The following is a 27,407-nucleotide window of genomic DNA, read 5'->3' as shown; positions in this document are numbered from 1 at the left end:
TATGATAAGTAAGTCCTATCTTCTGAATGAACTTCTTTCCACATTCTAAGCACTGAAATGGCTTCTCTCCTGTATGACTTATTAGATGAGAGGTAAGTTCTATCTTCTGACTGAAGCTCTTTCCACACTGTAAGCACTGAAATGGCTTCTCCCCAGTGTGAGTTGCTTGATGACGAGTGAGGACTGTCCTCTGACTGAAGATCTTTCCACAGTCCAAGCATTGAAATGGTTTTTCACTTTTGTAGATTTTTTTATGGGAAATCAGGGCATTCCTGATGATCTTTCCACACTCATCACCATTGAAAGAAATCACCCCTGTATGAGTTCTCACATGACAGTTAAGCCTTACTTTAAAGTGAAAGCTTCTTCCACATAGAAGGCATATATATCTATTTCTTTTCTTTTTTTCTTTTGTAATTTCTTGCACTGAGATTCCACAGACCTCCCCACCCTGAGAAGTAGATGCTTGGTTCTTCCCCTTCCTTTGAGAGCCAGTTTTTCTCCCATTCTCTTCCATTATTTTATAACTGGCCCTTTTGGGGAACACCCTGGATAGTTCTTCTTCATTCTTACACCATGGATCATCTACATCTATAAAAGAGAGAAAAACAGGTCAGAGCCCAAAAGAGACAGGGACACAGACCATAAGAGTATAATATTTATTTATAATATAATTATATTTTTATAGCGTGCCTTGGTGCACTCTAGCAGGCTCAACACAGATATTACTAAAAATTTACATCATGCAATATTTAAAAATGTACCATGAACCATTAAAAAGAACAGCAAGAAATATAAAACACACAGTATAAAACACAGAGAAATATAAAAACACAGTTTTTTTAAAGTCTAAATTGTGTGTCTGACTATGCCTGGCTTCTCCTTTCAACTGTTTAACAAATCCAGGAGAACATGATCACTCCCACCCAAGTATCCACCACTTCCACCCCATTATCCAGGTCATCCCTACTGGTTAGGATCAGATCTAAAATAGCTGATCCCCTTGTTGCCTTTTCCACCTTTGGGACAATGAAATTGTCTTTGAGACATGTGAAGAATTTACTAGACCTTAAAGTTCAGGCTAAGTTTCACATGCAGCAAATATCATGATAGTTGAAGTCACTCATCATTTAACACCTCTCCTTTCTGAGTGTAGGGAGCCCTGATGGTGCAGTAGTTAAATGCTGGTACTGCAGCTGTACAGCCACAAGTTTATGAGTTCGATCCTGCAGGGCTCCAGGGTCGACTCAGCCTTGCATCCTTTCATAGATCGCTAAAATGAATATCTGGCTTAGTGGGGGAATAAGTTTACACATTGTAAACTGCTTAGGGAGTGCTTAAGTACACTGATAAGCAGTATAGAAATGTACTTGCTATTGCTATTGTGTGGTCATCTGTTCTAGAAAGGCATCATCCAATTCCTCAGTCTGACTTGAGGGTCTGTAGTAGACTCCCACAATAACATTCCTGTTATTTCCCTTCCCTTTAATTTTTATGAAGATGCTTTCCACTTGGCTTCCAGGATTTAAGTCCTGGATCTCTTCACAGGTATAAACATCCCTGACATATAATGCTGCTACTCCTCCTTTCCTGTTTGTCCTTTTTCTTTTTAAAATATTATACCCATCTATTATTAATAAATGAAATATTAATACCCTTTCCACAACAAAGGTAACTTTATACTTGAGGAATATATATCTATACACTATATGTATACTAGATCCTTGCCCTTCTTGGCTTAATAAACGGGCCAGAGGAGGACTGGTGGAATGGGTAAGAGAAGTGATTAATGTCTCCAACCTTCCATTTTGAGCAAGGTGCTGGAATGTGTGGTGGTCTCTCAACTCCAAAGGTTCGTGGATGAAACAGATTATCTAGATCCATGTCAGTCTGGTTTCAGACCTGGCTATGGGACAGAAACTGCTTCTAAATACCATGCCCCCACACTGCTCCCAAGCCGGTATATTATGCCCACCTGTTTTGCCCCCAAGACTAAGAATTGCATGCATATAATCTTAAATTACATTTACCTGCTACATAGTTTTTAGAAATAATGTGGGGGAATAAATAATTGAATACCTTCTCTTAAACATTTTATTCATCATTTTAAAAGAAAACATTCTATAATCCTTTTTTTTTTTAAATTTTCCTGGGAATTAATGCTTTGGTGAAAAAATACCCACCCACCCCACAAATTGGCCTTCAGATCGCTAGATAAAGTTCTGTTAATTTAGGGCTTCACCAAAAATGTCCAGGCTAGAAGAAGAATATTCAGCATTCTTAAATATAGTAATATTGAAGAGAAAATAGTGATTTTGGCATGTTATATTTGATGAATCACAAGAAAGAAAAGGGCTTACCCAGAGAGGACACAAGCCCCAAATTCTCCTCCATCACTTCCCTGTGCAGGGCCCATTGTCCTGGGGCCAGCAAGGCCCACTCCTCCTCACTGAAAAACACAGCCACCTCTTCGAAGGTCACCTGAAGAAAGAAATGTCTCACATGAGCAGAGAAAGCTGACGCTAACTGGCAAAGAAACTAGACAGATTGGAGTTGCCTAACCAGATTTAAACGTTCAAACACAGCAACAGTTGTAGATAAGCCAAATGAAGGGGAAAGATTCTTTCAGGTCCAAGGAGATTTACAGGGGTCAGGGACACCTATCCCTCCAGATGTCTTGCGCCCTACCTGATCCAGTCTCATGGAAGCTGAGCCAGACATATCATTATCAGGAGATGAACTAGCATGCGTTGTCTGTGCCCTTGTTCCATCTCCTGTGAAAGACACAAAAGGAGAAGGGCGAGTCATATTCCAATTTTCCTATTTCTGACTGAAGTCTTCCCATACTCACTAAAACATAGACAAAGTTATACCAAACACACAAGCTGGAGGTGGCAGGAAACTCAGAATAAATCCAAGATCAGAAGGGGTAACAAAATCATGTAAAAATATGCAAAACAACAAAAGAAAGATGTTAATATTTTAAAATATGTTAACTGACTCAAGAAAGGTAAAAACTGAAATCTGGATAAAAAGAAAGACAGTGGTATAGTGGAACCTACCTACTTCAGAAAGTTTATTTATCTGTTTTAAGCTCTTTTTGGCATGGCCTTTGGCTAGTACAATAAAAGTTAACTTGAAACTATCTGTTTTAAGCATTTGCCTACTGCCTCTCAAACCATCAGAGTCCCTGATGTGATGAACAACGGATGTTAAAGTTTAAAACACTTAATTACATAAATAAAAACACTTGAAACCCACTGGAAACTCCCTGTTAAAAGTAGTTTACATTTTAAGAAATAAATTTTAGAACTTTTTAAAGACAGATGGAATCTGATTCAAGAAGAGTAAAATCAAGGTGAGAAGAAGCAAAACGGTCTAGAAGGAACAGCAAAGAAAAGATCCTTGATATAAAACTGAAGAAAACACAGGTAAATACAGGGACAGGTAATTTTCAGCTTCAAAATGAGAAATCATTCTCGTGAAGGAGGGAACTACTTTGTGTGTTTCTTGCCTAACCCACACACATAATTTAAATCAAAGGAAAATAAATACCCAAGAGCCCAGTGGGGGATGGCAATGCTCAGCAGGCAAGGAATTTTGACTAAATGCCAGAACAGAAGACCCATTGAAGACGCCTTCTGGGCATCTTGGGAGCACACTCCCAAGACACCCAGAAGGCGGCTGGCTGCCAAGACATGGGCAGCTTCAAGATGCTCCAGTGACATGGTGTCTACATGCCGCAGGAGCATCTTGGAGCTGCCCTGGGATTGCAGGAAGGCTGGGAAAGGTGGCTCTTTCCCAGCCCAAATAGGAGCGGATCTTTTCCGCTCCTATTGAGACCAGGTTCAAGGCAGATTGGACTTGTGGCATGCATTTGCCAGAGCCCCAATGTGTCTTCAGTGCAAGTGGCTTGAAACTGCCCCCTCTTGCCGGTCTGTTCTGCCCTAATTCTTTCAGGAGAAACTGGGTTGAAGAAGAGAAAGGGGAATGCAGCTGAGTTGCTGGGACCATTATTAGTTTGCATCAGAAAGCCACATTTTGTGCCTCTTTTCTAATATAGACCAAAAATTCAAAACCATGATTGGATCTCAAAGCAACTTTGATTTCAAACTTAAGCACAGGAACAGTATCATTAGAGATTCCTTAGTATGCATCCATACTTTAATGTGGCTGAAGCAGTTTCCTTAAGCTATTCCTCTCAGTGATATAGTCCAAGTTCCAGGCTCTCCTGCACACAGGAAAGGGACAGGAGCTGCAGATGGGACATTGGGGCTGCCTGGTGGAACAACCCACACAAACTTCCCTTCCATTTAATTTTTCCTTTCTCAAACACATATAATCTGAAAGTTCTCAATTCATATGAATGTTCAAGGACAGCATCTCACACAATACACATCATTACCATACTTGAAAGGAGAAGGCCAGGAAGAAAAGAGGCCCATTCAGTCTTACCCACTGAGGTGGAGACTCTCTGCCTGTGCAGCATGGTTTCAGAAGGACCCTTCCCTGCTTCAGCTGTTCCTTCCACAATCACGTTCTGCAGGGGGAAAAACAGTCAGGATGACCAATCAATGAAGCTCAGAAAAAGAATGGAAGAGGATACGGTCCAAGAGAATCAGCCATCCTTTGGATGATTTCGAGGGAAAAGTGGTGACACTTTTTAAGATAGGCTTGAAAATATTCCCAGCCTACTGAAAGTACCAGCATGAGACACTCCCACCTGCTGCTCTTTCCGTTTCTTCTCCTCTGCTTGACTCAGAAGGAAACCCTCTGCCAGGGCCACTGCCTGGGAACTCGTTTCCACTCCACACTCCCTGAGCCAGCCCTCCATCTCTGGGGGAAGAACAGCCAAGAATTGCTCCAGGACCACCAGGTCCAGCATCTGAATCTTGGTGTGTCTTTCTGGCTTCAGCCATTGGCAGCACAGATTGTGGAGTTGGCTGCAAATCTTTCTGGGTCTTTCTGCCTCTTCATAGCAGAACTGCCTGAAACGTTGGAGCTGTAGATCTGAACTGAGCATATCTTTCCTCAGGCTGTGCTGTGCGGTTCTTTTCCAGAATGCTTCACTGGTCTCAGCCTGAATGGGAGGAAGACCTTTTCCTAACTCAGGCCCAGCAGATTCCTCCTTCTCCATTTTTGATTGGTCAAATTTCCAAAGAGAAATTGCTCTCTTTTTAACAGATTTTCCTGTAAGACAAAAGAGTGGAATTATCACTTGGGATACAGACCTTAATAATGAGAGCAAGATGTTTGTATGATTTACTTTCTCTTGTGCTAGGGAGATATTTTACAATCACATTCAAGTTGGAAACAGCTGCTTTCTTTCCTTTCCCTTGTTTATACTTCCCACTTATTATTATTATATGTATTTATATCCTGCCCTTCTCCCAGGGCTGGGACTCAGGGCAGCTTCTTCTTTCCTCCACAGCCCCAAACTTTCATACACTGTAGCACTGCCCCCGTGGTTCTGTCCTGACAAATCCTCACTTCCTGCTCTCTATTGTTTTCCTGGTGCCTTTCGCTCCCTTTATTGGCATTTTGTCAATCTGGCATTTCCAGGATCAACCTGCGGGATTATTTTGGAGTGCCTAAAGACATTGTGTAGCTTGAGGGGAAGATGGCAACCCTCAAGCCACCCTCAAGCTCTGTCCTGCTCTAACCTCCAAAGGAGTGGAAGAGGAAATGGAGGGCTCCTCCTTTGGCTCCCAGGAATTCCAGCTTGAGACAATGGCTGCCCTCTAACACAAACACAACCCCCAGCTGCCGGTGGATCTCCAAAGGGGGGAAAAGAATAAATGAAGGATACATGTCATAAAGATTTATTCAAGCTTAAAGTACTATTTATTCCATGACACAAGACTCAAAGTTGCTGAGACAGAAACACTTCTCTGTGAAGCTGGTTTGTTTATTATTCCACTGCAACAGTTTGACACCTGAGGAAGTGAAGAAGTGTTTAACCCAGGTTACAAGACTTAAAGTTGGTGTGATAAAGACAATTTTTAAATCAACTTCCACTGAGTATTTTAGCAATTTAGTCAGGTACTGGTACAGTAAGTTCCAGTTGGTAATTTGGTATTAATTTCAGAACAGAACAATAAGAGTTGGAAGAGACCCCAAGGAGGGCCATCCAGTCCAACCCCATTTGGCCATGCAGGAAATCACAATCAAAGCAGCCCTTTGACAGATGGCCATCCAGCCTCCGTTTAAAGGCCTCCAGGGAAGGAGACTCTACTACACTCCGAGGAAGGAGTGTATTCCACTGTCCAACAGCCCTGACTGTCAGGAAGTTACTCCTAATGTTGAAGTGGAATCTCTTTTCCTGCAGCTTGGATCCATTGCTCCATTGGGTCCTGTTCTCTGGAGCAGCAGGAAACAAGCTTGCTCCCTCCTCCATATAGCATCCCTTTCCAATACGTAAACAGGGCTCTCATATCACCTCTTAGCCTTCTCTTCTCCAGGCTGAACATCCCCAGCTGCCTGAGTCTTTCCTCGCAGGGCTTGGTTTCCAGACCCTTCCCCATTTTGGTCGCCCTCCTTTGGACACATGGCTCCAGTTTCTCAAAGGAAACCCAACCGAGGCTGTCAGCCCTTAGAGTGGCTCCATTCGCTCCCTCTGCCTCCAGCTAGACTTCCACTGAGGCAGTCTATGGCCATGGCTCACTCCCTCTGGGGAAACGTGCCCAGGAAAACCCCATGAGAGGGCGGCCAGGAGTCTGAGACAATTCAAGGCCCACGAGAAGTCCCCCAAAGGGCCTCCCCGCCCCAGCCCCGGCCCTCCCCGAAGGGAAATGCAGACTGCCTGCCTTGCTCCCTCCCTGCGGACCTTCTGCTCCTCTGGCTCCAGAAGACTCGGCTGCGCTGACTCCTCTCCCTTAGAAGCCCTCCAATAGGGAACCCTTACCCAGGTGACAGAGGTCCTCTGGTCCTCTCTAGGACTCTGCTGACACATGGCCGGAAGAGGCGGGGCCAAGGCCCAAGAGGGACAGCTAAATGGGGGCCTTCTCTTCCCCCGGCGCCGTTTTGTTGGGGGGGGGGAGGTAGAGAGACAAGACAGAGGCCATTCCAGTAGCCCTCTGTCCTCCCTCCATCTGTAACAGCCTTGACAACAACAACTACAACAACCCTGCGAGGGGGGCTCTCTGCTCCAGGTCTCTAGAGAGAAGAAAGAAGTTGGCAGCAGGAGCTTTTGCAGACTTCAGTCTACTTCCTCAGATGCATTAATTCTAGGAAAGCTCATGCTGCCAACTTCTTTCTTTCAGTGAGCCTCAAAGGTGCTACTGAAAGTAGAAACCTCACCCCTCCTCCCTGGTTACAACTAATAGTAATCATAATAATAATAAAATTTCATTTCTCTCCTGCCTCTTCCAAGGGATCAAGGCGGCTGACGATGAGGATAAAATTACACAGTAGAAGAGTACTCTCCCTTAGCAACCTCCCTCCCTTCAGCAAACATAATAATCCTGACATTGTGGTAGAATGGTTCAAGTTCAGCACTGTCCTAATGCTCAGGAGCTGAAGATTAGTGCTGAAAGGAACTAAGAGCAAAGGTTGTTATTCTCGGTCATGTCAAATGTTCTGTTTTGGAAGGTAAACAATTTGGAAAGGGCTCCTAACTTAGAATTCTAACCCAAATAAAAGGAAGTACTGCATAAACAGTTTTAGGACAGTGAAACAAAACATAAAGACAAAAGACTGATCGGTGGGTAACCCATGAGGGATAGTGACAGGTGTTGGGTGTCATATGTGAATATCCAATGAAAATACAGGGGTACAAATGTTTAATTCAGTGTAACCAATGAAATGCGATTTGTAGTTTTCTTTCTTCAAAGTACTATAAAAACTGGGTTCACTGTGAATTTGGGGTCCCAGTACTTTGGATGATTTCCTACTAGGAACAGCTGCAGCTAAATAAACTATGGCGCATTACAGACCTCCCCTTTGGGATGGCCTGTAGGCACTCCTTTCCCCACCGGATCGGGGCCTCACCTGCCAGAATGGCAACCTCTGAGACCCCGATCCACCGCTTCCCCGTGGCCTGGAAAGGGGTGTCCTTGGGGCTTCATGCCCCAAGGACACCCGGTGGCGGCGAGGAGGAGGAGAAAGAGGCCGCTCAGCCCCTTTCTCCCTTGCGTCACTGGTGCAGCCGTCTAAAGGCTGTGCCAGTTACGCAAATCGCAGAAGGAGCTCCATTTTGGAGCTCCTTCTAGCGCTGCGGAAAGGGCGCTCTATGCCGCCGCCCCATTTGGAGGCGGTGCGTTCTTGACGTAATGGCAGCCCCCGTGTGGAACTGGTGCCGCCATTTTGTACATCCTGGGGACGTATTAAGGTTAGGTGCGTGCGTAAGGCACACACTTTCCCTAAGCCTAGTACATCCCCAGGACGTATTTTATGCCCGTCTGTAACGGGCCTATGTTTCCTTTTCAATCATGACTCCAGGGTCTCTCTGCTGATTTCTGGTTAAAATTCTGGGTTTAAAGTAATTAATAATCTATAACAACATAACAATAATAACTAATATTTAAACCATTAAAATACTTAAAGACAGGAAGACGGGGTTCTTGGGGTATTCAATATGATAGTTCATATCAGCAGTTAACTAAGCTATTCAGGGAAGGCCTGCCGGAAGAGATCCATCTTGACAGCCTTTTTAAAGCTGTCTAAACTGGTAATATGACGGATCTCCTCTGGAGGCCGTTCCATAATCTGGAGCGGCAGATGACAAGGTCCTCTGGGTAACCGCAGCCAGCCTGGTCTTTAAGGGCTGCAGTTCATTTTCCCCAGAGGACCCAAGTGTGCGGGGTAGATTATACAGAAGAAGGTGATCCTGTAAATAGGTTGGACCCAAGCCATGAAGGGCTTTAAAGGTTATTACCAACACCTTCTACTGTGTCCAGAAACTAATGGGCAGCCAGTGAAGATATTAATATTTTCTCCCAATCAAACCACTACCTTCAACACCTAGACAGTACAGAATCAAAATATAGTGAGTAGATCCATATCTATGAGTGTGACAGAAGGTAGATTGGGACCCCTAGTACTGCCATACTACAGAGTCCTGACCGTTGAGAAACAATCTAGAGCTGGGGAACTGAGAGAGCTGGCCTTGAGCTGGCCTTGGGAGGGGGACATACCAAACGCTGTTACGTTCCCACCAAAATAGTACCTATCTACTTGCATTTGCATGCTTTTGAACTGCTAGTGACAGGAGCTCACCCCATCATGCAGCACTTGGGCCTCAAACTGCCAACCTTCCAATCATCAGAACTGACATCTTAACCACTAAACCACAGCATCCCACAAAGGCACCAAAATTTGTACAAAATTCAAGAAAAATCAAGGGCATCACCATATAAAAGCTAGTGTCCTGCAAAAGGAAGATGTCTGCTCACCTGGCATTGTAAGTAGGAATGGCACTGCACACTGAGGTTGACATAAGCCATTTCCTCATATGTGTGTGCTGTGTGCCTTTCCAGTCATGTGCCTTCAAGACTTATGGCAACCCTAAAGTGTTGTTGATGTTTTGGGTGATGTCTCTTGCCCGTGGTCCCGGTCTGGTGCCAACTGGATGCAGATGCAGACTCCTCTGCAACTCAGGATCAAAGCAAAACTCCAAAACAGGCTTTGCAGCTTGCTGGAACAATGCCTAGTGAAACAGCTGTTTAAATAAAGACTCACAATCCAGCAGGTTCGCTCTTTAGAGGGCTTTTATTTCTTGTTTCTAAATACACGAGCTAGCTACTACTACTGTACAAAAAACCTCTTACTCTCTCAGACGCCATACTCCCAGAATCCACTAGAACAGTGTTTGTTTCATATGTACAACATTCCCACACTGTGACTACTTAGTCCAGCCTCCTTTTTACATGTTGCTATGCAACATAGGAACCAATCCTTGTACAGACAGAAAACATTTCATGTTTACATTTTGTCTTGATCCGTTGACTTTGAAAATCCTGTCTTCGGCTCAGGCTTCTGGCCTTCAATTGTAGCCAATTTAGATTTCAGCAACCATTGCCACATCTGAACATTTTCACCTTAGATATACGTTAACACCTGTCATGGGGTTTTCTTGGCACGATTTGTTCAGAAGGGTTTGCCCTTGCCTTTCACTGAGGCTGAGTGTCAGGAAATGACATGGATGTGGCCACTAGGTGGAGCTGTTGTGCAGGTTATTTTGCAGCTCTAGTGGCAGTTGTGTGTGTCAGCATTGAAACAGTGCATCATTGGAATGTTGATGCAACTGTCAACTGTCATTCTCAACTGTCACTGAGACACAGTGAGACAGTTGGTGTGTGAGAGCAACTGCCTCTCTGTGGTTGGTGTTACTGTGGCTGCCTCAGAGGTTGTGTTATTATTGTTGGTTGATGTAAATAGTGTGTATTAGTGACAGTTGTCCAATACACTGTGTATATATATATATTTTGTAAATACTGCAAACGAAGATTAAAGCCCTCATGAAGAGTGAAAGCTTGTTCTGTTGTTATTTCTCAAGCCAGGAGCTCAAGGCCGTTTGCAGTGGTGAAGGAATATTTCCTTCTTGACCAGAATACCTTTGCAGACATCTCCTTCTCCTTGGCGTCCTGTCGACGTGGTTCAACTCTGCAGGTGGTCATGGTGGACACAGAGCATCTTTCCACACGCCCCAACAGAAAGCATGTGACTTGTCTAAGGTCACCCAGTAGGTTTCGTGGCCGAGCTCAGAATCGAATCCTGATCTCCAGAGCCATAGCCATAGTCCAACTCCCAAACCAGTACACTACATTGGCTCCCACAGGCACTCTAAAAAGATTCTCCCTAGCTCAGGAGGATGTAAACAATCACTCTCTGAAGTCTCTCTCCCCTTAACATTTCCAGTCTTTTATCTTGCAGGGCAACCTAGCAAAAAGAAGTTTCTCTCTGTAGAAACTTGACAAGTCAGAGATGGAGTGTGGTGAACAGACCCACAAACCAGCCAATCACCAGCCAGAAGCCAATCAGGTGCTGGCTGGGGGATTTGAAGATTGCGGGTGGCAGTTGGTTTTGTCAGTTGGGGTTTAGAACTCTGGGAGAGAAAGTCAGAAAGGGTCAGGGGCAGAGTCTCAGAGAGAAGGCTCTCTGCCATTGCATACATCCAGGACTCTGGAGAAGGGAGTGGCTGGTGTATAATAATATATCCTGAGGGATATCTTTGGTGGTGGTTGGAAAACCCAAGGTTAAGAAGGACAAACTGCTAGTGGGACCATGGGAGTCCTAGATAAAGTTAGACAGTGTTCTTCGTGAAACATATTAAAGTGACGAGTTCAAGCCAAGAAAGTAACCAGTGCATAAACCATCTGATTCCATAACATCTTTGCAAACCGTTGTTTTAAATAAAGTTCTACTGCTTGTTTTCAAAAGACAAGCCTAGTCCTAAATTATTACCACGCTACTCATTTTACAAAACACTGGGGTCAGTAGTGGGATAAAGACTCCCCTGGGCTCACCATCATAAAAACGGATTGTGGTTGTGCCTCACATAAATTTGGTGGCAGCAGTGGGATTAAAACACCCCCATAGGACTGCCATCTTAAGGAGAAAAAATAAGATGGAGTGTTCTCTTTACATGGAGGACAAGGAATCTGCTGGGCATGACTTGGGAAAACACCTTCTTGCTGTCCAGGTTGATAGCAGTGGAGCATTCCTGGATCCATCGCTTCAAATGACAGCTCCGACAGATGCGACGGCAAGTGTGCTTATTATCAGCTTCAGCTGTTAACCAGCTGCACCCCTTCCTAGACCTGGAGGAACTAAAGATGGTACTGCATTTGCTGGTAGCCTTAAAACTGACTTTTGCAATGCACTGTACATTAGGCTACCTCTGTACCAAGTTTGGAAACTTCAATTAGTTCAAAACATGGCAGCCAGATTGATCACTGGTGCATCCAGTGCATCTAGGTTTGATGTTAATTCTGCCTGTTTGAATTTTATGATTGTCACAGGTCAGACACTCAGGCAGCCAGAAGGTGATAAAAGTGAACCCAGAAAAACAGATAAGATTAGCTGACAAATGCCAAAGGATTATCACTTCCTCAGTCTAAATAAGTAAGGATGGGAAACCATGTCTGTTTTAGGAGGGATCTCAAGCAACTAATACTATCCTGAAAAAGTATTTGGTGGTTCTGCAGCTAATTCCGAACATCATTAATATTAATTAACGAGTAACTCATATAATGACAAAATGAACATGAAAACCTGGATATCATGGACCTGTGAGCATTAGGAAGGAGGGAGAGACCCTGACTACAAGGTGCAAAAAGGCTTATAAAGGTACCACTTTGTACAACATAATCCATCATAATGTAGCTTCACTCTCGGTTGCTGAAGTCATGAAAAGCACATAGAGAAGCCAAAGGAAGAGTCTCTGTAATGAGCTATGCTTATGATTCAGACACATCCTAGCCACAAGAGGCAACCAGCTGCTTTTCTGTTTAAATAACACTACCTCAATCTCTTGTGGCACAGAACTTATTTAACAGAAAAAAGGTACACATTACTATATGTAATGTAAAATTTCATTGAGGTTGACACAACATCCCATGGGTATTTGTTTATTTTATTCTGTTTTCATTGTTATGAACTACAGTGGAGTCTCGATTATCCGACATGAACGGGCTGACTAATAGTCGGATAACCGAAAATGTCGGATAATCCGAGGCTCATTGTCCCCAATGACGGCGCGCACACACCTGCACTGCCATCGAGAGCAAAAGTCCCTCCCCTCCATTCCTACCCCTTCCCCTCCTCTCTACTTACCTTAATCCCATCTGTGGAGGACAGGCCTGGGCCAAGGATACAGGCTCCTGGAAGAGGCCTGGGTGCTTGGCCCAGGCCTGTCCTCCATGGCTGCAGAGGACAGGCCTGGGCTGAGGACACAGCCTCCTCGAAGAGGCCTGGGTGCTTGACCCAGGCCTGTCCTCCGTGGCTGCGGAGGACAAGCCTGGGCCAAGCACCCAGGCCTCCATTCCCGGGCCTTTCCTCCCCTTGAACGGGGCTCCTGAGAGTACGTTCAGGGGGAGGAAAGCGAAGCTGGGAGGGAAAGGCCTTGGCATGGGCCCAGATCTTTCTTTCCTGGGCCTTTCCTCTCCCTCGATGGGCTCCCTGGAGTGAGAGGAAAGGGAGGCAAAGAAGAAGAGGCCTGGGCACCCGCCTAGTCCTCCTCTTCCCGGACCTCCTCTTTCCTCCAAAGGGCTCTTCAGTCCAAAGGAGAGGACTCGGTGACTGCGAAGGAAGGTAAATAGGGAAGGAGGGAGGGAATGGAGGGAGGAAGGAAGAAGGAGGGAGGGAGGAGGGGAGGCGGGGGATTTTGGTCCCTAATCCGACGTCCCATGCTTCTTCTCATGAAGAAGCATGGGACATCGGATAATCCGGAGTGTCAGATAACTGAAGGTCGGTTAACTGAGACTCTACTGTATCATATTTCTACAGTGTGCATTTGCAAAGTCTTTTATTTCTTCACAATAAAATAAAATTGAAAAAGATCAAACAACACTTGCTGCTTTGGCTGCTCCCCACAAATAAAAACAACAGTTACCTGCAGATGTGAGTGGAATTGATGCAATGTTACCCCCAGTTGCCCTAAATGACATCAGTGACTGTCCACTGCACCTCTCCAGAGTGTCAAACAAGCCGATAATCTTGTGGTAAAGGCAACTGGGATTTCTAGTGTGCCAAACCTGACTGAAATAGGTACACCCTAGTATGAGTTGTTTTATGATGACTAGGTATTTTCTCAATAAAATGCTTACCACACTCTCAAGCACTGAAATGATTTCCCCCAGTATGACATTTTTGATGAGTAGTGAGGTTTTGCTTCTGAATGAACCTCTTTCCACACTCTAAGCATGGAAATGGCTTCTCTCCTGTGTGACTTCTTTGATGACAAGTAAGTCCTGTCTTCTGACTGAACCTCTTTCCACATTCCAAGCACTGAAATGGCTTCTCTCCTGTATGACTTCTTTGATGAGAAGTGAGGTTTTGCTTATGACTGAATCTTTTTCCACATTCCAAGCACTGGAACAGCTTCTCATCTGTATGAATTCTTTGATGAGAAGTGAGATTTGGCTTCTCGCTGAACCTCTTTCCACACTCCAAGCACTGAAATGGTTTTTCTCCTGTATGACTTCTTTGATGAGAACGAAGTCCATTCTTCTGAGTGAACCTCCTTCCACACTCCAAGCACTGAAACGGCTTCTCTCCTTTATGACTTCTTTGATGCAAAGTGAGGTTGGACTTGTTACTGAACTTCTTTCCACACTCCAAGCACTGAAATGGCTTCTCTCCTGTATGACTTCTTTGATGTGTAATGAGGCTTTGCTTGTGACTGAACCTCTTTCCACACTTCAAGCACTGAAACGGCTTCTCATCTGTATGATTTCTTTGATGAGAAGTGAGGTTTTGCTTGTGAGTGAACTTCTTTCCACACTCCAAGCACTGAAATGGTTTCTCTCCTGTATGACTTCTTTGATGCACAGTGAGGCTTGACTTCTGCCTGAACCTCTTTCCACACTCTAAGCAGAAAAATGGCTTCTCCCCTGTATGACTTCGCTGATGAGAAGTGAGATCTGTCTTCTGACTGAACCACTTTCCACACTCCAAGCACTGAAATGGTTTCTCTCCTGTATGACTTCTTTGATGCACAGTAAGGTTTGGCTTCTTACTGAACCTCTTTCCACACTCCAAGCACTGAAATGGCTTCTCTCCTGTATGACTTCTTTGATGAGTAGTGAGGGTTTCCTTGTGACTGAACTTTTTCCCACACTCTGAGCATTCAAATGGTTTCTCTCCTGTATGACTTATTAGATGATAAGTAAGTCCTGTCTTGCGTCCAAACCTCTTTCCACACTCAGAGCACTGAAATGGTTTCTCTCCTGTATGACTTCTTTGATGTACAGAAAGGTTTGGCTTCTTGCTGAATCTCTTTCCACATTCTAAGCAGGGAAATGGCTTCTCTCCTGTATGACGTCTTTGATGAGTAGTGAGGGTTTGCTTGTGACTGAACTTCTTTCCACACTCTAAGCATGGAAATGGCTTCTCTCCTGTATGGATTCTTTGATGATAAATAAGTCCTGCCTTCTGTCTGAACCTCTTTCCACATTCCAAGCACTGAAATGGTTTCTCAGTTATGTAAAGTTTTTGATGGGAAATCAGAGCTTTCCTTACACTGAGGATCTTTCCACACACATCACCATTGAAAGAAATCCCTGTGTGAGTTCTCACATGATAGTTAAGGAGTGCTTTAAAATGGAAACTTAGTCCACATAGAAGGCAGATATATCTAATTTTCTTTCTTTCTTTTGTCATTTCTTGGACTGAGACTCCACAGACCTTCTCACCCTTAGAAAAAGATGCTTTTTTCTTCCCCTTCCTTTGAGAGTCAGTGTTCCTTCCATTTTCTTCCATCTGTTTATAGTTGGTTGTTAGGGACAACATTCTGCATGATTCCACTTCCTTCTTACACAGTAGCTCTTCAACATCTGTAAAGGACAGAAAGAACTGGTCACAGTCCAAGAGAGATAGGGAGATTGAACTGAATCTTACCTTTTCCCAAGTTTGGAGGCAACATAGCTTACAGTTGTAGCTAAATTATATACATTGTGCAAAATTTTGAAATATACTGAAAACCATGAACTATTAAAAAGATCAGCAAGAAATACCAAAAACAGAGTAAAAGAATGTGAAAGGGCATTCTTTCCTGAGCTCTCAGCCCTCAAAGGCTAGTCCAAACAAAAATAATAGCAAGGAGGGTGCCAGATTAGCCTCTAGGAAGGGAGTTCCAGAACCTGGGAGCAGCTTAACACTATTGTCTTAACACAGTTAGGTGGCTGACACCCATTTGCATGAACATGGGGAAGCTATTTTGAGAGACAGACAGGAATCCAGAGCCTCTTACTTCTTAATCACTACTTCCTTTTTTATAACTTGGTATATTTCCTTTCACACACCAAGTGTGTAGACGGGAACTATCTAGGATTATTTCAAAAGCAGGCAAAATGCTGCAGGAGAATTTTTAACCATAGTACAAAGCACAACTCTTGTGGCTCTAGAAATGTTTTTGGACTTAAGCTCCACCAGTCATATGTAGTACAACTGAGGGATGAGTGATGATGGGATTAGTAGTGCAATAACTTCAGGAGGGTCACAAGTTGTCCATGCTCAAATACTTTGCTCTGTAATGGGAGAAAGGGAATCATTTGGTGGTTCTTCATCTTCATGTGCAAGGATGTGGAAACCCAGGATGAATATTTCAAGTGAGGGTTTCTACCGTGACAGCAGGTGACATTACACCAGTTTTTATTGAAGCCAACCAGCCCTTGCATTCAGGACACTCTACAGCTTTTCCCTTGTCTTGGAATGGAAAAGGAGTTCCTTCGAATTGCACACCTTGCCTCTGGAACTTTCAGCCCCCTTGAGCATCTTTGAGGAACAATGACTAGGAGAAACTGGACTCTGCTCTTCAGCTTTCATAACTGCTTCATGTATGATTCAGCCTTCTTAATTATAGTAATACTGAAGAGATAATTATGAACTCAAAGGAGAATTCAAACCAAGAGTAGAGATGCTCTATGATCAGAAGAGGAACATATTACAACATCAAAAAGAAATAAAAATACGATGGAAGCAATACAAAAAAAAGAGCTATATAAAAGAGAAAATGAAACAAATGAAACATACAAAGAAGAACCATATGAAGATGAATAAATGACCAGGAACAGATGATATTCCAATAGAATGGCTACAAATCACACAGATATAATCAACACTAGTGATAACTAAAATATGCCAACAATATACATCCCAATCCACAAAAAAAAAGAGATGACAACCACTGCAGCAACGAAAGGACCATACCATTAATTTTCCCTGCAAGCAAAATTATGATTAAAATTATGCAGCATAGACTCCAATCATACATGGAGAGGGAAATCCCAGTAGGGCAAGCAGGGTTCAGAAAAGCAAGAGGCACTAGGGACAACACTGCAAACATAGTATGGCTAATGGAGCGTACAAAGGAATTCCAAAAGAAAATAAGTGTGTTTTTTATAGGATATAGCAAAGCTTCTGACTGAATAGATCAAGACATCAGTGATCCACTACATTTGATAGTCTTATGAAAAATCTATTCTTAGGACAAGAGGCTACTGTTAGAACTGAATACAGAGAAACAGAATGGTTCCCAAGTAGCAAAGGGGTCAGATAAAGATGCATTCGATCACCCTACCTGTTTGACTTGTACACAGAAAATATCATGTTTGGATTCATAAGGAGGAGGAATGAAGACAGGAGGAAGGAATACTAACAATCTAAGATATGGATGACTAGTGGAAAACATCACAGACTTTGAACAATTACTAAGGAAGGTCAAGTAAGAAAGTGAAAAGGCATGGTTACTGCTGAATATAAAGGGGGGAAAAATAAGGACTACAGGGATCCATACATTCATCCCTGACAATGAAGAAATTGAATTTCTTAAAGCGTTCTCATACCTAGTTCAAACATTGACCAGAACAGAAACTGCAGTGAAGAAATAAGAAGACTAGGAATAGGAAGGCAGCCATGAAAGAACTAGACAAGATCCTAAAGTGCAAAGATATACAACTGAGCAATAAAGTTAGAATCGTCCAATCTACTGTATTCCCCATCACCATGTAAGGATGTAAGAGCTGGACAGTGAAGAAAGTGGATAAAAAGAAAATCAACTCATTTCAGATGTGATGCTGGAGAACAGTGTTGAGGATACTGTGCACAGCCAAACAGACAAATAAACGTGTTCTTGAACAGATCAAGCCTAAACACGCCTAGGAAACCAAGATTATAAAACTGAGGCTGTTATATTTTGGCTTAATAAGGCATCACTCATTAGAAAAGATGATAATGCTAGGGAAGGTAGATGGCAGTAGAAAGAGAGGAAGACCACACACCAGATGGACAGATTCAACCAGGGAGGTCACAGGCCTGATTTTACGAGGCTAAGAAAAAAGTACTGGAGGATAAGGCTCTTGGAGATGTCTCATCCACAGTCGTCATGAGTTAAGGCCGACTCAGGGGCAGTTAACAACAAAAACCACGATTATAAGCAGTTATATTTGATGAACACCAAGAATTAAAGGGAACTTACCCACAGAGGACACAAGCCCCAAATTCTCCTCCATCACTTTTCTATGCAGGGCCCATTGTCCTGAGTCCAGCAAGGCCCACTCCTCTTCAGTGAAAAACACAGCCACCTCTTCGAAGGTTACCTGAAGAAAGAAACATGAGTTGAAACAGGTGTTCCCCACTTGCCACTTCTGTTTATCTGGTCTAGTCTGACCTGCCATCAGATTGCCCAATTCAGGATGGTGATTGAACCAGATCAATTATTCCAATTATTGATTCATAAGTATTGGAATTTCAGGAAATTTTCATGGAAATATAGCAAGCTCTTTGGTACTATTTAGACTATTTATGATATGCATTCATAGATTGTTCGTGAGCAGAAATGGCTGACACTAATTGGAAAAAGAAACTAGATAGATTTGAGTTGCCTAACCAGCTTTATATGTTCAAACATGGCAACCATTGTAGGCAAGCCTAATGAACAAAAACGACCCGTTTAGGTCCAGGTGTAGTAGTCAGGCACACCTAGCTCTCCAGGGATCCTGTCCCCTACCTGATCCAGTCTCACTGAAGCTGCATGAAGAGTATCACAATCATGAGATGAACTAGTCTGTATTGCCCATGGCCTTGTTTCATCTCCTGTGAAGGACACAAAGAAAGAAAGGTAAGGGTAAAGGTAGTCTCTTGACATGAAGGGACTACAGTCATAACCGACAGTAGGGGGTGGTGCTCATCTCTGTTACTAAGTCTAAGAGCCAGTGTTGTCTGAGGACTGCTCTGGTGGTCATGTGGCCAGCATGACTGCACCGAACTCTGTTACCTTCCCACTGAAGTTATTTTATCTATGTTATTTTAATTTAACATGTTAACTGACTCAAGAAAGGTAAAATATCACACCTGGATGAGAAGAATAAAAATGGTGTAGGGAAACCTATCTGAATCCACAGAGTTTATTTATCTATCTATTTGAAGCATTTGCTTCAAGGAATTTTGACTGACTCTTTCGAGATAAAATGGGTTGGATAGAAATGCATGTGAGTTGCTGGAACCAGCAGCAGTTCACTTTACAAAGCCATATTTTGGGGTTCTTTTCTCATATACACCCAAAATGAAAAAGCAAGATTGGTTCCCAAAGCACTTTTCTATTCAAACTAACACAGTGAACAATTTCCCTAAGGGCTCCTTGGTTTGCCTCCAAACTTCAATGGGGCCTAAGAAGGTTTTTCTCCCTAAGGCCTTCAGTGATCTAGACCAGGTTCCAGGCTCTACCCCACATGAGAAGGGGGCAGGAATTTCAAAAGGGACTCTGGGGCTGTCTTGTGGCCAGAACAACAAGCCACACAAGCCACCCTTCTATGTGAACTTTCCTCTCCTATAGACAAATGGACCTATATTCAAGGTCAGCAATTCACAAAATGCAGATGTCTTCAACATACTTGAGAGGAGGGGGCCAGAAAGAAAAGAGCCCTCTTCAGTCATACCTAATGAGGTGGAGATTCTGTCCTTATCATGCATACTCCACTTATTTTCAAATGGATCCTTCTCTGCCACAACTGTTTCTTTCATAATCAAGACCTGAAGTGGAAAAACCAGTCACAATGACCAATAAATGAGGATCAGAAAAAGAATGGAAGAATTTAAGGGCAAACAGTACCATGCACATTCTGGGTGATTTCTAGAGAAAAGTGGTTAAGCAGAGGTTTTTGAAAATAAGGATTTCCAGCCCTCTGAAAGTAGTTCGCCCCCCATTTTTGTGGGAGACGGGGCCAAGCCCTCCATGCAAGTGGAAAAATTGTGAATATCTCTAGGTTCCCCAAAAATGTAAAGTCACCAGATCATTACCCACACCCCTCCTTCTCTCTAGCCCTCAGCCTTTGCACCTAGGTACCAGTAATAGAAACAGAAGCAGCCTCTGGAGCCTCTGGATCCTTTTCCCCAATCTTTCATTCTCCTTTTCCCCTCCTCCTGCCAACAGGCCCATGCCAAGCTTCTGGTGTTACCAGGATCATTCTCCATATCCCATATCTATAAAAATCAGGTTTTTGGCACTGCTGGCAGGAAAATGAGGATGGGGGGGTGGGTGGGGGGGAGGAAGAAAGTGTTGAGGAAAAGAATCAGATGGTTGCAGCAGCTGCTATTGCTCCTTCTGTATATAAAACCAGGAGGTTAGTGCTGGGGCTGTAAAGGAGGAAGAGATGACAACAAAGCCCAGCTAGTTCAGTAGCTGCTACTTCACAACCCTATGAATAAACAAAACTGAAAAAAGGAAACCCACAAATCCAGAGAGGCGACTGTATTAGCATCAGCATGAAATGCTCTTACCTTCTGTTCTTTCTGCTTCTTCTCCTCTGCTTGACTCAGAAGGAAACCCTCTGCCAGGGCCACCGCCTGGGAACTCGTTTCTACTCCACACTCCCTCAGCCAGCTCTCCATCTCTAGGGGAAGGACAGCCAAGAATTGTTCCAGGACCACCAGATCCAGCATCTCAGTCTTGGTGTGCTTTTGTGGTTTGAGCCATTGGCAACACAGATTGTGGAGTTGGCTGTAAACTTTTCTTGGCCCTTCTACCTCCTCATAGCAGAACTTCCTGAAACGTTGGCAGTGTAGATCTGAACTGTGCTGTGTGGTTCTTTCCCAAAATACTCCACTGCTCTCAGACCAAATGGCAGAAAGTCCTTTTCCTAATTCGGACCCAGCACATTCATCCATCTGAACAAGTTCTAAAGAGAAAATTTCTTTTTTTGTCAGATTATCCTGCAAGAAGACAAAAAGACAGGAATATTATGGTATACAGACCTCAACAAAGATGACTGATTAGAGCTATACTTATATTATTCCTGTGCTAGTTAGCTGTTTACAATCACATTCAAGCTGCGAGTGCTAGTTAGCTGTTTTACAATCACATTCAAGCTGCGAATGGCTGTTTTCTTTTCATTTGTCTTTTTATGGGGCTTACAGGGCTGGCACAAGACATTTTGCTGCTTGAGGACAGCATCCCTGCCACTAGGAGAAGCTCTGTACTGCTCTGTCTCAATAGAGGGGAAGAGGAACTGGAGGGACATGGTGCTCCTCTTTGGTTTCCAGCTATTCCATCCCAAGGCAATCACTTTCTGAGGAGGAAGCTGGTCTGTGGTATAGAGTGAGAAAAGCCTCTGCTTGCCCTCTCTTCCCCCTATATTCCTTCCTCCCTCCCTCCTTCCAGGTGTAAATAAAGTGGGGTCTCCACATTTGCTAGGGTTTGGAGTGCAAGACCCCTATGCCAGTATAAAAACAACACGCAAATAAAAAACCCCACTTTTTAAAAACTGACAGAAGACCTTTCTAGGTCCTCCAATGCAACTTTCTGGCCAACATCTGCCAGAAGCTAACCATAAAATTGCACTGGAGGACCTACAAATTCATACAGAAGTGTTTTCTCTAGGAATATCTATGTCCTCCAGTGCAATTCTATGGTCATCCTCTGGCAGAGTCATACTGGAAGACCTAGAGATTGCTAGAGAGAATATATTAATCAAATCCCTGAATAATAAATCTGAAGAAGTCAAAGCCACAAACAGGGAGGGCCAACTCTACTCCTAGCAGCCTTTCATTTCCAGTAAAGGGTGATTGCCCTAGATGGTTATGAGGTGATATGAGAGCCCTATTTAAATATTTGAAGGGATGTCACGTTGAGGATAGAGCAAGCTTGTTTTCTGCTGCTCCAGAGACTAGAACACAGAACAATGGATGCAAGCCCCATAAAAACAGATTCTACCTCAATATTAGGAGGAACTTCCTAACAGTAAGGGCAGTTCAACAGTGGAATGCACTCTGTTGGAGTGTAGTGGAGTCTCCTTCTTCAGAGGTGTTTAAGCAGAAGCTGGATGGCCATCTGTCAGGGATGCTTTGATTGTGATTTCCTGCATGGCAGAATAGGGTTGGACTGGATGGCCCTCGGGGTCTCTTCCAACTCTATGATTCTATGACTTTCCCCCTTTTCTCCTCCACAACAACCATGAGAGCTTGGCGGAGGTGGTGCTCTGCTCCCAATTCAGTTTTCAAGCCATGCAGGGAGGATGGCGCCACCTTCAGGCAGCACTAAGCCATTGCCTCAGGTGCCAGAAAAGACATTCAGGGGGAGCTCTGTTGGCTATGCAGGAAAATAGAGTGGTCCCTCCACATTGGCTGGGTTAGGAGTGAAGGACCCCGGGAATGTGGGGAAAGCGCAAATAAAAACAACTCTTCTTTTCTCCTGAGAGAACACCTCTCTGGGAATCTCCAGGTCCTCCAGTGAAACTCTATGGTCACCAACATCTGCCAGAGGTGGATCATAGCATCATGCTGGAAGACCTCCAAATGCCCAGAGAAGTGTTTTCTCTGGGAACCTGTAGGTTCTCCAACGCAACTCTATGGTCAACGTCTGGCAGAGTTGCGCTGAAGGACTTAAAGATTCCTAGAAGGAACCTATTATTAATCAAAACCGCCAATACCCAAATCTGTAGAAGTCAAAAGTGCCAATGTGGAGGGACAGCTGCACAAGAGACTCCTCTGAACAGGGAAGGAGTTCCCTGGCTCTCCAACAGCAGCTGAACTGATAAACTTACCTTGATGATAAACTGTTCTCTGGGGATTCAGAGATATAGCCCTGTTATCCGTGAACACAGAGACCTTGCAGCGCCTTTTAGACTGAACTGAAAGACAGAAGTTGGCAGCGTGAGCTTTTCCCCTAAAGTCTACTTCCTCAGATGCATTTCACAGAATCACAGACTTGGAAGGAGCTTCAAGGGCCACCCAGTCCGCCCCCTTCTGCCCTGCAGGAACTCTGCCAGGCGGAGACATGTAGGAAAAGGCTTACATGACACTCCCCTTGCTGCCAGTTGTGAGCCTCAGGCTATTCTTATGCCGGGGCTGTTCTTCGTTGTGCCTCTGCTTCCCTTGTCTTCCTTGCTGTTGCTTAATATCGCCCCCTCCATCCACAGAAGAAGGAGGGGAATAGAGGGGCGTCTGACCTTTGACCTCCCTCCTTCCCAAGGTCCTCCACGGCTTCCGCCAGTAGCTCTATCGAGGCTCCTCATACTCTGCAGGACCCTTTCTCTCGGCCGGAAGAGGCGGGGCCTAGGCCGAGAGTGACAGCGCTTGCTCTGAGGGAAGGAGGTTCCTGCGGCGCCTCGAAGCCCAAAGGAGCCAGCCCCGCCCCCTTTCCGTGGAGCGAGGGGAGGAGGGGGCGTGGCCTAGGCCGAGAGTGACAGCAGTTGCCAGGGAAACCAAGCACCCCCGCCCCCAGCCTCCCTCTCAAGCGAGGCCCGGATGGAAGGGGCGGTTGCCAGGGCAACCCAAGCTCTGAGCGAAGAGAAGGGGAGCCAGGCCCTCTCTCTCTCTCTCTCTCTGGGGGAAGAAGCATCCGCTCTAGTCAAGGCGGCTCCCTCTTCACAACAACCCCGCGAGGGAGGCCCCTTGCTTTCTTTTTTAATTTACCTGAGGGAATAGTGAAGGCGCCCCCTGTGGCCAAAAGGAGGCCCCTTCCTCCAGCCCCAGACATCCCCCCTCTTTCCCTCCTGTGTGTTCTACTTCCTCAGGTGCATTTGGTGGATGAATGTAGGGCACCCCATTGGACAAACAGACCCGTCCCTGCGCCAGAGGATACATGGACATAATAAATCAGACACAAAAACCGGTGGCAGGGCATTTCAGTCTCCCTGGGCATTTCATCTCAGACCTCAGAACAGCGGTCTTTGTACAAAACAACTATAAAGGTAGATGGAGAAGAGAAACAGCAGAACTGGAATTCACCCACAAACTACAGTCCTTCAGCAATGGATTGAACAAAGATCATGGTTTCCTGACACACTACACACTTCAACACTATCCTCATGGGATTCATCTATTGCCCTCAAGACAGGCCAGTCCCATTGCAAAGCTGGATCCACCAGTTCATCTCTATGGGCAAAGACCAGTTTCCTATGCCATCTTTAAAACTGGACCTGCAACTTTATTTCCATGCACAAAGGATTTGTAATTTGAACTGACATCCTCACATACCAATGGCATATATATGTCCGTATCTGGCTTCCACTCCACCAAATGCATCTGAGGAGGTAGACTGAAATCTACAAAAGCTAAACCTTATGCCATAACTTCTTTAACAAAATCCTTTTTTAAAAAAGCCCTCCAAAGGAAGAGACTCCACTGCTCTCTGAGGGAACTGTATTCCACTATGGAATGACCTATACAATTCTGACTTCCATGCTTAGCTGTATATCTTTACAATTCAGGGTCTTTTCTAATTCTTTCATTGCTGTCCCCGTGACTGTCAGTCTTTTTCTGATCTCTTGCCTGCAGTCCCCATTCTGATCAATGTTTGACCCAAGGTACAGGAAGTCTTACTGGCCTGTTACAGACTGCCAAAATAAAGCTGCTTCGGGTCTCTTTGGAGGTATGCTGTTTAAATGATGCATGCATCCTAAGAATCCAGAAGCTGCACCAAAGCTGCGCTCCAGCGCTTAGGACTGGAGTGTGGCTTTGGAGCGACCTCCGGACTCTTAGGACCCATGCTTCATTTAAATAGCATACCTCCAGAGACCCGAAGCAGCTTTATTTTGGCAGTCTGTAACAGGCCACTGTTTCTATTTCCTCATTGTCTAATCTGAATTTGTGTAGCTCTTCCATAGTCATGATTTTTGTTTTCTTTATTATGTTCAGCAATAAGCCTGCCTTTGCATTTCTTTATCTTCCTTAGTGGTTGTTCCAGGTCTGCAATATTTTCTGCTAGTAGTAGGGTGTCATCTGCATATCTTCATGGTTTTCCTTCCTCCTATCTCCTCCCATCTTCACTCCGCCTCTATTTCCAAGCCTGTTCTTAGTATGATATTTTCTACATACAAGTTGAACAAATAGGATGAAAGATGCAGCCTGTTTCTCCATATTCTGTTCTAACATTAGCCTCTTGCTCCAAGTACAGATTTCACACGATAGTCATGTGATAGTCATGTAAAGTTACCTCTTAACTTTATCTTCTTCATGCTAAACATATTCAGCTCCCTAATTTGCTTCTTATAGGGCATGGTTTCCAGGCCCTTCACCATTTTGGTTGCCCTCCTCTGGACATGCTCCAGCTTGTCAACATCTCTTTTGAACTGTGATGCCCAGAACTGGATGCAGTATCCTAGCTGAGGTCTGACCAAAGCAAAACAGAGTGGTACTATACTACCCTTGATCTAGACACTAGATTTCTATCGATATAGCTTAGAATAACATTGTGTTTTTTAGCCGCTGTATTGTTAGGGAAACATTCCCAACATGTTCATTTGAAAGGAGTGTCCTTGAGTGACGACACGAGAACCCGAAATGTCCATAGGCAATAGGCACTTTATTTGGCCAAGGCGACAGCACGCCAGCAGATGGTGATAAAATTGCTGCCGCACCCAATAGCCATTTCCAAAAGTTTTTATAGTAAAACACAGTTCATTGTTTACATAGCATTAGCTTAATTGGCTAATTAAATTAATTATTATTATTATTTAGTACACACATGATTATACAACAGGCAGCTAATTGGCTATTGTCTAAACAACAAATAATTGGTTGCATTCACTGTCCATGCAATGGTCACGTATTTTCTTATTGGCTCTACATTTGCTATTACATTTGATAGGAGTCTGGAATGCAAAGAGATACTAGCTAGGATGATCCTGTTCCCTTCAAGGCCACAGCAAAGGGAGAGCATTGTATTCTCAAAGCTCTGGCGAAGGGAGGGGTGCATGTGTGCGGTGTGAGTGTGTACGGTGGACACACACAGGAACAAAAGGTGGGGGCCATCATAACCCATTTACACTTTACTCTGTAGCTCATTCTATGAGTCTACAGTAACCACTGATTCTTTTGCAAAGCCATGTACAAAAGCAGAAAGCAAGAAAGCATAAGTTCAGCCATATTTATGTCCCTCTCAGTATCACACTGTTGACTCCTGTTTAACTTGTGGTCTACTAGGATTCCTAGATGCCTTTCACATGTACTGTTGTCAAGCCAGGTGTTTCCCAAACTGTGACAAAACTAACAAAATGAATTTCAACAAGAAAAATGTAGGGTATTACACTTGGGTAGTAAAAATGAAATGCAGATACAGAATGGGGCATCCAGATTCACGGCAGTGCATGCGAAAGGGTTGTGGTCTGAGGCAGCAGCTAGAAAAGCCAATATTAACCTATGCTGCATCAATAGGAGTATAGTGTCTAGATTGAGAGAAGTAACAGTACCACTGTATTCTGCTTTGGTCAGACTTCACCTGGAATAATGTGTCCAATTCTGGGTACCACAATTCAAGAAGAATGTTGACAAGCTGGAGTGTATCCAGAGGAAGATGACCAAAATGGTGTAAGGTCTGGAAACCATACCCTGTAAGGAGCAACTTAGGGAGCTGAATATGTTTAGTCTGGCAAAGGGTTAAGCTGGAACTTGACTTGTTTAAATATTTGAAGGGATGTCATATTGAGGATGGAGCAAGCTTGTCTTCTGCCGCTCCAGACACTAGGACACAGGGCAATGGATTCAAACTGTAGGAAAAGAGATTAAGCTTAAACATTAGTTTTCTCATGGTAAGAGCTGTTTGACAGTTCAGAGTGTGGTGGTCTCCTTCTTCAGACGTTTTTAAACAGAAGATGGATGGCCATCTGCTGTGTCTTACTTCAAAAGAAGAGGTTGGACTGGATAGCTTACAACTCTGTGATTATACAGTCGGCCCTTCTTATACATGGATTCAAGCATCCACAGTTTGAAAATGTTCAAAAAAGGTATAAATTTCAAATATCAAACCTCGATTTTCCATTTTTTATGAGGAACACCATTTTGCTCTGCCGTTATATTTAATGGGATTTCAGCATCCACGGATTTTGTTATACACGGGGGATCCTGGAACCAAACCCCAGCGTATAACAAAGGTCCACTGTACAGTAAAATTCCAAAACAAAAACAACACAACAGTTTAAAATGCTACCCTGGCTGGGCCCCAACACAGAAACAGCAACAGCTCCCCGTAGATCTGAGTGGATGTGAATGAGGTGCTAGGCAGGAGTGTGTGTCTCAGGGAGGAAAGAGACAGGGTTAACAGTGTTCATGTGGAACACCTCCGTACCCTCGGCCCAGTTCTTCCCTAGGTTAGCAAGAGAAATGCCAGTAGAATTCTCAATCAGCATCCCCATGCATTGCTAACATGTGATAAGGTAATCATTAGGTATTGGCAGCAAAATCTTTAGATAAAAAGTGGTCTCAGGGGGTTCCTTCCAGCTCAGCAGGAGAGGAAGAGGACCCACAGCAAGCCC

General features: G+C 44.1%; 2 protein-coding genes across 5 annotated transcripts in view; both read right to left on the bottom strand.

Annotated features, from left to right (window-relative positions):
- Positions 1–6,946, bottom strand: part of LOC121921829 (oocyte zinc finger protein XlCOF6-like) — a 22,197-nt gene extending 15,251 nt beyond the window's left edge. Inside the window, exons 1-6 of one of the 2 annotated variants that reach the window (XM_042450432.1) lie at positions 6,827–6,946; positions 4,724–5,190; positions 4,456–4,540; positions 2,689–2,774; positions 2,361–2,481; positions 33–591 (exon numbers count right to left, since the gene is read on the bottom strand). In XM_042450432.1, the coding sequence (XP_042306366.1) occupies positions 33–591; positions 2,361–2,481; positions 2,689–2,774; positions 4,456–4,540; positions 4,724–5,137 (1,265 nt within the window). In that variant the 5' untranslated portion in view covers positions 5,138–5,190; positions 6,827–6,946. Of the gene's footprint in view, positions 1–32; positions 592–2,360; positions 2,482–2,688; positions 2,775–4,455; positions 4,541–4,723; positions 5,191–6,439; positions 6,782–6,826 lie in introns of those variants that run through there. The other variant, XM_042450431.1, reaches the window with a different exon arrangement.
- A 5,609-nt stretch (positions 6,947–12,555) lies between these two features.
- Positions 12,556–23,209, bottom strand: LOC121921842 (zinc finger protein 260-like). Of its 3 annotated transcripts, none has more exons than XM_042450453.1 (7): positions 23,103–23,209; positions 22,698–22,784; positions 20,437–20,868; positions 19,596–19,689; positions 18,668–18,753; positions 18,137–18,257; positions 12,556–15,494 (listed from the first exon to the last, which is right to left on the bottom strand). In XM_042450453.1, the coding sequence occupies exons 3-7, from the start codon at positions 20,821–20,823 to the stop codon at positions 13,774–13,776; spliced, it is 2,409 nt and encodes an 802-aa protein (XP_042306387.1). In that variant the 5' UTR covers positions 20,824–20,868; positions 22,698–22,784; positions 23,103–23,209; the 3' UTR covers positions 12,556–13,773. The 3 variants fall into 3 exon arrangements, with proteins under 3 accessions (XP_042306387.1, XP_042306385.1, XP_042306386.1); XM_042450451.1 differs by having other exon boundaries at positions 22,949–23,182; XM_042450452.1 differs by lacking the exon at positions 23,103–23,209 and having other exon boundaries at positions 22,698–22,896.
- Between the last annotated feature and the right edge of the window lie 4,198 nt (positions 23,210–27,407).

The sequence above is a fragment of the Sceloporus undulatus genome, chromosome 2 (assembly GCF_019175285.1).
Source record: "Sceloporus undulatus isolate JIND9_A2432 ecotype Alabama chromosome 2, SceUnd_v1.1, whole genome shotgun sequence".
Lineage (NCBI taxonomy): Eukaryota > Metazoa > Chordata > Lepidosauria > Squamata > Phrynosomatidae > Sceloporus > Sceloporus undulatus.
Note: the sequence above shows the minus strand (reverse complement) of the source record. Positions and strands in the feature narration are given on the sequence as shown.

What these genes read in the sequence shown, in the direction of transcription:
- LOC121921842 (XM_042450453.1), bottom strand. Translation starts at nt 20,823, where the DNA reads ATGGATGAATGTGCTGGGTCCGAATTAGGAAAAGGACTTTCTGCCATT. An exon ending in CTTCAGTGAGACTGGATCAG is followed by an intron (nt 18,258 to 18,667) that starts GTAGGGGACAGG and finishes TTCTTTCTTCAG; the next exon opens with GTAACCTTCGAAGAGGTGGC. An exon ending in GGGGCTTGTGTCCTCTGTGG is followed by an intron (nt 15,495 to 18,136) that starts GTAAGTTCCCTT and finishes TGTCCTTTACAG; the next exon opens with ATGTTGAAGAGCTACTGTGT.